The sequence below is a fragment of the Agelaius tricolor genome, unplaced genomic scaffold, assembly GCF_023055355.1.
Source record: "Agelaius tricolor isolate 1412-34295 unplaced genomic scaffold, bAgeTri1.0.p SCAF_51, whole genome shotgun sequence".
Lineage (NCBI taxonomy): Eukaryota > Metazoa > Chordata > Aves > Passeriformes > Icteridae > Agelaius > Agelaius tricolor.
In genome coordinates, this window is record NW_027269311.1 from 105,095 (window position 1) to 114,955 (window position 9,861).

The following is a 9,861-nucleotide window of genomic DNA, read 5'->3' on the forward strand; positions in this document are numbered from 1 at the left end:
TTTCTCACAAGTGCCTTTTGTGCTTTTGGGGTGCAGTGTTACAGACAATTGAGCACAGGAAGAAAAGGGGGCAGGGACTGTAACTGTGGCAGGAATAGGGCCCGTGGTGGGTGCAGAGCCAATGCAGGGCATTTGCAGGGTGCTCTGCCACTACGCACTGGTGACAAGTGACTCTTGCTTGCAGGAGGTGCAGGATTATGTGTTCTGTGAAGCCATCATTGGGACATCCCCCAAGATGGAGAGGATAATGGAAACAATCATTACCTGTCAGTTCATTCACCCCTCTATAGAAGTATCAGCCAGACAATTCTCTTTCTATGTGGAGAAGGTAAGTCTGGATTGCATGCTGGCATTTTAACAGCATGGCTGAGGGGGGGGTGTGCTTGTGTTAAAGCCCCTCTTTACCCTTCCTGAGGCACTTTGTAAAGTGAGTGAAGATGCTTTTAGAGATGAGACTGGTATTTGACTTCCCCAAAGTAAAAGTGCAGTTCCAGCTGCAGTGCCAAGGAGATGGTGGCCACCCCAGAGAAATGCCAGTTTCTGTGCTCACTGTAAAGGGAGGCTTTTGAGGACCCTCCAAGGCACGGTGATGTCTCTACACTGATGCTGCAGGGAAGCTGGGAAAACTGGAGATTCCTGTGAATTCCTCAGGCTGACAAGGAAAAACCCAACATCTCCTGTGTCTCTTTGGCTTCTGTGCTGTTGGCATGGATGCTTGATGGTACAGCTATATGGATCAGCTCTGTGCATTTCCCTAAGCCTCCTCTGCTTCAAAGGACCCCCAGGCATCCTGCAACTGCAGTGATGATAACACTGAGGCAGAGCAGGTGCCCTTTAGTCTCTGGATCCCAACTCCAGCATCATCTTTCTGCCTCCTGCAAGTTGTCTGAAAAAGAGAAGATGGTTAATGATTTGGTTTCTGTAGTTTCAGGCCTCTCCTCTGGTTCCCAGGCTTCCAGTGAAGTACAGAATTTCTGGAACAGGCAGTTCAGATGTAATTGAGAAGCTTTTCAGCTCTCCCTGATTCTGCCTGGGTTCTGCTCGATGCCACACACCCAAACTGATTTATTGCATACTATGGCACAGCACCTGTTTGGTATCAGTACATGCAGAAGTCGTTTCCCAAAGTCTCTGGTTTCTCTAAACCATGCAGGAAGCCCAGCACAATGCTCAGACAGGAAGGAAGAGCCCAGGCTGATCAGAGCTTTGAGACCACAGACACCTTGTCCCTGTAGCAGGGGCTGCAGGACCCGTGGTGCAGACAAAGTGCTTTTTGAGGCTGCTAGAGCCAGGAAGGTTGCGAGAAATGACTGTATGTGAGTGAAGATCCTCTAGTGCTGTTCTGCCCAATAGAGAGACAAAAGTGGAGACAAATGGCCTGGATTCACTTTCTGCTTTAGATCTTGGGTCAAGCAGCCACCTCCTCTCAGGGGCCTATTCCCTCATCTGTACTTGGGAGTTTTCCCTGTCCTCCAGAGGATGCTGTGGTTTCTAAACATGAAAAGCATCTGCTGTCAAGAAATACCTCCTGGAAGGGTAGAAACAAATAGAAAGAGTAAATAGAAATGTATGCACTCGTGAGGCTGAAAAATGTGAGCTGCAGCAGAAGCAGAAGGAGGTCTGTTTCTAGTTGAGGCTGTTTTTCCTTGTCTCCTGTTTCCATAGAAACCCAGCGATGTCCTGACACTGCAGTACCAGCCTTTGTCTTTAAAAAACACCTGCCTGCTGCCACTGGACCTCATGCTGCACTTGGAGCAGCCATTCCTGGTCTGTGATAAGGAGCAGCAGCCCCTCCCAGGTGGCCAGGTGAGCAGCCCTGGCCTCCTCCAGTGGGGTCTGAAGAGGAGGGATGTGGTGGTGCCTTTCTGTTGGGAGCTCCTTGAGTCAAGAAGTTTATTCTGTAGCATCAGCAGTGGGCTGGCCTGAGCTGCATCAGCAAAGCTGCTGAAGGAATCAAAATCTTATCTGAATTGAGAAGATCCATCCTGGCTTTAAGGCACAGGGAGAGGGGAGCAGGCAGCTGGGTCTGGGCAAGCCATGCAGGGAAGGTGTCTCCTGGAAAGCCATGCCAGCTCTCCAGCAGCCACCCCCTTGTACTGGGGCTGAGCACAGAAACGGGAGCCTGAGGGATCCTGGACTGGACTGTGGTGCCTGCAGCCAGAGCCCTGCTGGAGAGAGATGAACCATGAACTGAGAAGCCCGTGCTGGGGTCACTTGGAGCATTGACTGTTTCATGCTGTCAGACCTTGGGACATCATCCCACAGGTGATTAATTACTGCTCATCTCCTTGCAGCCTGTGAGAGTGGATGTAGGGGAGACCTGTCATCTCTACATCGTGTTTGACCCAGCTTATGAACTGGATTTGAAGAGCTGGAAAAAAGAGAAGGTTCTGAAGATAGACATGGTCAGGGGCCATCCTTTTGTGGAGCATATCACCCTTCAGGGAGAAGTTCACTTCCCAAATCTCCAAATGCAGCCCAGCTCCGTGGAGTTTGGCTGCATCGTGGCTGGCACTAAAAAAGTGCGTTCCCTGGAGATGACCAACTGCAGCCCACTGCCCGTCCAGTACCGCTGGTCATTCCGTTCCGACAGCGAGGTGACCAGGTTTAGGTATGTGCACCTTTGCCCTCCCCTTGAAGCTCTTCTTGCTGTGTCCTGTTTGTACTTGGCCAAGAGCAAAGCTGTTTGCCTGGCATCTGACAAATGGCACTGAGCAGCTGTGCTCAGGCTGGATGCTCAGGGAATAGGTTTTCCACCACTTTGGTGCTGCACAGCCCCCACAGTGGTTTCCCCTGGGAAGGAAAGCTGGGGTGAAAGCTGCTTTCTCAGACCTCTGTGGCCAGAGACCATGTCCACCTTGATGAAGGGCTCCTAGTCCTTGTAGTCTTGTAATTAAAAGGTAACTTTTGTAGTTACAAGAAGAACTATGTCAGTGGGGTTTTTTTTTAGAAAGGAATGAGGCACTCGAACCAGATAGCAGCCACAGGACAGCTAAATCTTTCAGAGAAAAGAATTTATTGCTCTCTTATCAGAAGAAATGAACTTCTTCCCGCCTCGAAGGCACTGTTAGGATTAGAAGGAAGAAGTAGATGAAGACCAGACAGAATCCTGTGTTTGAATGGAATTGATGCATCCTGTATGAAGTGTATGAATATGCAACGGGCTATTGTTCTTAAGGGTTAATCCTTTGTTAGTGGGGGTCCTTTTTCGGGCTCGTGCTGCCCAGAAAAAGGTACCCGGACGTCCGTAACTCTTTGTATTTGTTGTCCCATTTGTTGTCCTAATTCAAATTGTCCAAATTATTTTTACTCTAATTGTATTACTATTTTTATAACCATTTGATTACTATTAAACTTTTAAAATTTTGAAAACAAGTGATTGGCATTTTTCACAATAGTTCTCTTATTTTCCAGAGATGAGCTTTGCCCACCTAAATTCAAACCCCAACCACCAAAAGGGAAGAATACCAGTTTGGAGTCCCCAGCATCTCGATGGAGACACTTCAAGATGAGACAGGAGCAGGCAGCCAGAATGCTGAAAGAAGTGGATGATTTTACCCAGTCTTTAAGAGACAAGGTAGATTTTCTTGTACATCTGCTGCTTGTGTTGCCTCCCCAGCCTGCCACCACCAAGTCATGCTCGTGCTGACCTCCCTTTTTGCTGCCCTGCTGTCCTGTGCCCTGACAGTGGGCTGGGCAGCAGGGCCAGTGGCTGGACATGGGCTGTGTGGGAGGGAGAAATAGGAGAGTTTTCCTTGGAGAAGCTCACTCAGGTCCTACAGACCTGTGCTGAGTGTGGGATTTTTTGCCTTCACAATGAAAGAAGAGGCTTTTCTCTGCATCATCATGGTAAGGCCTCCAGCTTCCTTCCCAGAGCAAGCTGGGATGAGTCCTGATCTCCATGGAGCCTCTTCCCAAGGCAGCCAGACTCCCTGTTTGCAGGGCTCTGCTTTCACCCAGAGCTGCTATTGCACTGCTGGCCCTGGAGCTGTCTTACAAAGGGAGACTTTGCAAAGTGGCTGTCTCTTCCTCCCAGCATAGAAAATGGCTTCTTTTTCAGGTGCAATCAGATCAACTTCCTGAATTCCCCCGCCTCCAAGTAGGGTTTGAGGGAATCAGCAGCTCCGTGGACGAACCGCAGCCTTCCCTCGAAGCAGAGAAGGTAGGAGGGAATCTGTCTCACTTGCACATTGTCAGTGTGGCAAGCAGGGCTGGAGCTGCCAGTGCCACTGGTGGGCCTCAGCATTGGCCACAGAGGGGCCTCCCATCCCTGCAGGCCCATCACAAAGGGCTGCTGAAGCAACTGGTAGTTGGAGAGGCCATGCAGGACACGTTGTAGGGCTGCCCAAGGACACTTTGCAGCACCTATGGAGGGCACTGCTCCCCCTGGAACTCCTCAGGTGGTCCATAGGAAACTTTTGCAGGAGCTTTTGCTGTAGCACCTTGAGAAAGCAGCATTTAAATCAGAGAGAGGGGAAGAGCCTCAGGAGTCAGATGAGCTGGGCTGGAGTCCTTCGCTCAGCTCCGAGAGCTCTCACTCTGAGCCTCCTCCTTTTCTAAAAGCAGGAAGAAATGCTTTTTAAAGGCAAGTTGTGCATCAGAGAGAATTTCTACTGCCAGGAGACATCCCAGTTCACTTTCACGTAATGTACTAATTAATGCATTGATCTGTGAGGATGGGAGAAGATTTTCCCCATGGTCCCTGCACTGGTCAGTGGCATGGATGCAGGATGAGATGAGGGTGATTCTGGCAGTGTTTGGGGAATAGGCCCCTCCAGGTACAGCTGCACTTTGCTCCAAGATGCTCTTCTGCATCCATTGCCATGCTCAACAGCTCAATCTCTCCTGTCTTCCATCCAGGCTTTCAGTATCCTGCCAATGTCAGGTGTGCTGCAGCCAGGTGAGAGCCAGCAGGTCTCCTTCACCTTCTCTGGCCACCTCAACACCATCTCCGATGTCACGGCGCTGTGCCACGTGGAGGGAGGCCCCACCTACGAGGTGCTGGTGACCGGGGAGATCTCACGTGTCCGCTACTCCGTGAGGCCCCAGGAGATCAACTGTGGCTTACAGGTACCACACACATCCCTGGCACAGCTCCTTGCCTTGGCACCACGGCCAGCAGGTTCCTGCCCACCTCGCTCCAGGGCTCCCTTCCCTTCCCAGCCCCTTTGTTGGCTCTGGGGCTTGGAAGCCCAACCTTTGAGGGACACATCTGGCATCCAAGCTGCTCTAAAATGGCCATCTCCAACCCTCTCCACAATGCTGGGAATGCCTCTTTTTCAGGGTACCTAACACTGCCTCTGGGGCAGGCAGGCTCCCAGTGGGGGTGCTCTGAGGGGTGTGTCCCTGAGACATCTCTCTGCTGATCCACACCTAAAGCCTGACCTCCAAGGAGATGCTCTTGTCTAAAGCTCTTGCTTAATCCACACAATAATCAAGGGAAGAAGTCGGGCTTCCAGTCACTACCGTTGGAGAGACTGTCTCAGAATAATCCCCACTTCACTCATTTCCAGTCAAAAGCCCACAGATATTTCCAGCTGCTGGCCCTGTCTGTGTTGCCCTGGGTGAATCCCTTGTTGCATCTATGTTGCTTGCCAATACTTGCATGCAGGTGCCTTTTCTCCTGGAATGCCTCAGTGCTGTCTCTGTTTCTCCTGGCTGTGGGTGACCCCTCAGAGGGCAGAGGGCCTGTGTGCCCTGGTTCATTTATTGCTGGCCCTCACATGGTTGTTACCACAGCTCTGTGTGCTGCCAGAGCTGCCTGGTGCTGTGCAGGTGCCCTGTGAGTCTCACTCACTGGATTTTGATGAGCAGTACCTTGAGGAGGAGAAGGTGAGAAGGCAGGTCTGGTCCCCATGTACACGCTGCCCAAGCTTCACAGCACTCCAGCATTCCCAGGCTTGTGCCAGGGAGATGGAGGCAATCCCCAGGGCAAAGCCAGCTCTGCTGACATGCTGTGGGAGGACCTAAACTAAATAGTTGGTGTTATTGGGAGGAAGGGAGGAGACAGAAAATGGGTTGATTGAGTCTGTGTGATGAAAGGCAAGAAAAGGAATCTTGCCTATGGTTTCTCTTCCCTCCACATACAGATCCTGCGGATGGCAGTGGGGTCTGAGTACCAAAAGAGCTTTGTTATGCCTCCACGTGCCATGGGTGAGACACTGCCTCCAGAGGTGCTGCAGGACCACGAAGCACACAGGAGGCCAAAGGCTCAACAGGCAGAGCTCAAGCCCATGGCAGAAGCCAAGGCCAGGGCTGAGTCTGAGGTCAAGGCCAAGGCCATGGGCAAGGCAGCAGCAGGTCAGAAACACAGTGAGGGTTTGGTGGTGTCTGTTTTGCCTGTGGTCCAGCCCATACACCCTGAACTCTCTCTGTCACCTTGCTCTCCAGGGAAAGCCCATTCTTTTAGCAGCTGCCTGTTCCCCAGCTTGGTGGAGGAGCTCTTGGCTGAAGGGCTGTGGCATCCTCTACCAACCCTGAGTGTAGCCAAAGCCAGCTCCTATCTGCCTGCCATAGACTGGGGAAATAATCAGGATATTTCCTTGTGTCCCTTAGCCACAAAGACTAGGGCTGGATGAGTTCCTCAGCCAGTAGGACCAGGTCTAATATCACTGGCTCTTTTATATTTGCACCTTCCTAGCAACAAAAGAACAATCTCATCTTGCTTTCACCGAGTCTCCTTTCCTGGGATCCGAGGGCATGGGGACTTTACTGCCCGGCCATAGCTTGGGGGATTGTCTGAATTCTGGGGGGGGATACAAGCTCCCCAATATCTCCTGGGATGATAGGCTGGGTCAGGAAAAGCTGTGAATCCTTGCAGCTGACCCAGAGCACCCAGGTCAGCTTGCAGTCACTCATGGTTTCTCCTCTTTGTGCTAAAGAACTGCAGCGAGAGAAAGCTCTGCAGAGGAAAGCAGAAGTGGATAAAATAGCACTGGAAAGGAAGCTCATACGGAGGAAAAGGTGAGTAAGGCTTCCATGGGTTACTGCTGTTCCATGGGTTATTGTCCCTGGAGGGCTTCCCTGCTCCAAGGACTCTGAGCTCAGAGGTGCTGGATAGCAAAGGCCAGAAGCAGCACAGGGATGGCCATTCTGAGCTCCCTGGCTCCCAAGAGAGGAAGGACCTTCTTCTGTTGAGACAGAAGATCTTCTTCTCTATTGGAGTGCTGAGCCCTCCTGGCTTAGCTGCTGCCTGCAGGGAGCTGGGCTCTGGGCTTGCCTTGGCACTGCCTCTAGAGGTGTCTTTAGGTCCATGGTGTTGAGTTGCACCTTCTTGATCATCTCCCTTCACCAAAACAGTGGGATTGTGGTATGGGCAGGTGTGGGGCACAGAGCAAAGCTTGGTTTGGGTCCTGCTCCTGCCACAGCATTGCAAGTCCTTGCGATGCTGATCTGCCAGGCTTCTCCTTCTGGTGGGACACCACCCACAGAAGCTCACGTCCTTTAGGCTCCCCTTCAGCTGCAGCAGTAGGCCAGCCCAGGAGAAGCTCAGCTCCAGCAAGGCAGCCCAGCTCAGGACACACAGGCAAAGTGTGGAGCTGAGAGTGGAGGCTGGTTAAAGCAAGTCTGTGTATCAGCACTTCCTTCAGCCCAGGCTGAAGTTGGTTTCATGGGGAGGAGACAGATGAGGCTGTTTCAGATGGCTTTCATGGCAGAGAGCACCGGTTTGCTTGCTCACAGCTGGGTTCCTGCAGGAAATCTGGCTGACAAGAGCCTGTCTTGCAGGAGAGGAGTTCCTGCAGCCTTTGCTTTCTGACTGATAGGATTATTCTCATGAAGGAGCAGGCTGTGCCCTGAGGGGTGCTGAATGAGCTGAGTGAGAATTGGTCGGAGAGATAAGCAGATGTCAGCAATCTGTGATCTGCTTTAAACTGGGAAATCAAGAGACAAAGAGCATTTTCAGGCATCAGCACAGAGAGCTGCTGGATCAGCCTTTGGCAGTGGGCTGGAGGGGTCTGGCTGTGCCTTAAGAGGGAGCTTGCACAGCCAAGACCTTATGATGGCAAGGTTCAGGTTTGGCTGGTCCTGGAGGTCCCCTTGCACCAATGGCATCACTTGGGATGTTCCCAACCTCTGTGGGTTGAGAAAAATTCACGGAAATGGTCTCGTGGTTCTGCCTGGCCTCAGGGTCAAGGAATGAAGTGCAGGGCCGGCCAGGACTGCTGAGCCCAAGTTTCTGGTGGGGACTCTCAGCGATTTTTTCTGTTTTGTTTGCTGAAGGGAGCTGAAGCAGCTGGCTCAAAAGCGTGAGGAGGAGGCAAAAGCCTTAGAGGAGGAAGAGAGGCGGAAGGAGGAAGAAAGGCGGAAGGAGGAAGAGAAGCGGAAGAAGGACAAGAAGGGTGTCTCTGTGGGGAAGCAACCTCCAAAACCAGAGAAGGGGAAAACCAAAATCCCAGAGAAGAAGGAAACCAAGGCTCCAGAGAGGAAGGAAACCATGATCCCAGAGAAGAAAAACAAACCTCCAGAAAAGAAGGAAACCAAACCCCCAGAGAAGAAGGAGAGGAAAATCCTAAAGAAGGCAACCGAACCCCCAGAGAAGAAAAACAAACCTCCAGAAAAGGAAACTAAATCCCCAGAGAGAAAGGCAACCAAAATCCCAGAGAAGGAAACCAAAGCTCCAAAGAAGGGGGAAGCAAAAGCCCCAGAGAAGGGGGAACCCAAAACCTCAAAGAAGGATGAAACCAAAGCCCCAGAGAAGGGGGGAACCAAAGCCCAAAAGAAGGGGAGAACCAAAGCCCCAAAGAAGGGAGAAACTGAAATCCCAGAGGACGCAGCTGAGATGGAGAACTTGATCCAGAGGTTTCAGATCTATGAGTCATTGCAGCAGAATTTCTCCTACTGGAACAGAGTTCAGGGTACTGTGCAGATACCTGTGATCCAGAAGGGAAACAAGTTCCAGCATGCAGCTGGAAACCAAGGTCAGAAGACCAATAAGCCTCAGGAGAAGGTGAAGAAGAAACCTGAACAAAAATGTAGAGACCAAAGCAATCTTTAGTCATCTCAGCTGGAGATGCAAAGCAAAGTTACAGAGGGGACAGTCAGATGATGATGTTCCACAATGACTGGGTATCATCTGTGCTGATGGGGAGGTTACCCCTTCTTGGGACTCAGTTTTTTCAGGCAGGGAAAGATTATTCTTTATTCACTCAACTCAGTTTATACAGTTTCAGACCTCGTGTCCAACTTTAATTAGTTAATAGATTTCTTTCAAAGTAAGCTATTGGTTAATAAAATATATTTTACTTGTGCATCAAATCTCTCTATTGTATTGTTTACTTGTTCTCTGCACTGATTCTCATGGGACAAATCCTTGTTGTTGCAGGTACATTTGTTTTTCACCCTCAGAATAGATTGTTAACGAACTCTCATTCTCAAAATAGCTTCACATGGGAACTTGTAACTGCTTCTCTGCACTTAGAAGAGATGACAGGCCAGCTGTTAATATTGCAGAACAAGGCCTGATTTCATAAGGCCTTTCTTTTATTATTATTCTACCTGTCTATGACATCTCCCCCTTTTCATTCATTTAAAAAAGGCTCCTATGTTCTGATGTTGAAACAGCTCACTCTTGTGAGGGTATTATCTCATGAAGGTTTTCACTGGTTATTATCTGTTAGACAACTGAAAGGTGAATAAGCCATAAATGAAATAACAGCATGATGGTGTACTGGAGGGATTAAAGTTGTAAAAAGCATATTAGAATTCTAAGTAAATCAGTTATGAGAAAAACTCATGGGAACTGCAAATTCCATGGAAACAGAAATTCAGTACGACTTTTTAAAGTGCAGGGTTACTGAAAAATAAATAGAATAACGTGCAATTTAGCATATTGCTGAACAACCCAACAGCTTTTTGTGACTG

At 50.1% G+C, this 9,861-nt stretch overlaps 1 protein-coding gene and 1 long non-coding RNA gene across 2 annotated transcripts; both read left to right on the top strand.

Annotated features, from left to right (window-relative positions):
* Positions 1-250: 250 nt before the first annotated feature.
* Positions 251-2,465, top strand: LOC139604501 (uncharacterized). The gene is made up of 3 exons (XR_011683991.1): positions 251-328; positions 1,666-1,806; positions 2,295-2,465. It is a non-coding gene; the product is annotated as an uncharacterized lncRNA (long non-coding RNA).
* A 55-nt stretch (positions 2,466-2,520) lies between these two features.
* On the top strand, positions 2,521-9,171 carry LOC139604444 (neurofilament heavy polypeptide-like). Its single transcript, XM_071455599.1, has 7 exons — positions 2,521-2,611; positions 3,415-3,577; positions 4,061-4,162; positions 4,861-5,070; positions 6,090-6,300; positions 6,882-6,963; positions 8,221-9,171. Exons 1-7 carry the CDS (start codon positions 2,538-2,540, stop codon positions 8,993-8,995), a joined length of 1,617 nt encoding a protein of 538 aa, XP_071311700.1. The 5' UTR covers positions 2,521-2,537; the 3' UTR covers positions 8,996-9,171.
* Positions 9,172-9,861: the final 690 nt, after the last annotated feature.

Bases quoted from the DNA above. Each gene is read 5' to 3' on its own strand.
- LOC139604444 (XM_071455599.1), top strand. From the start codon at position 2,538: ATGACCAACTGCAGCCCACTGCCCGTCCAGTACCGCTGGTCATTCCGT. The intron at 3,578-4,060 runs GTAGATTTTCTT...CTTCTTTTTCAG, and splicing joins CCCAGTCTTTAAGAGACAAG to GTGCAATCAGATCAACTTCC. The intron at 6,301-6,881 runs GTCAGAAACACA...TTTGTGCTAAAG, and splicing joins CATGGGCAAGGCAGCAGCAG to AACTGCAGCGAGAGAAAGCT.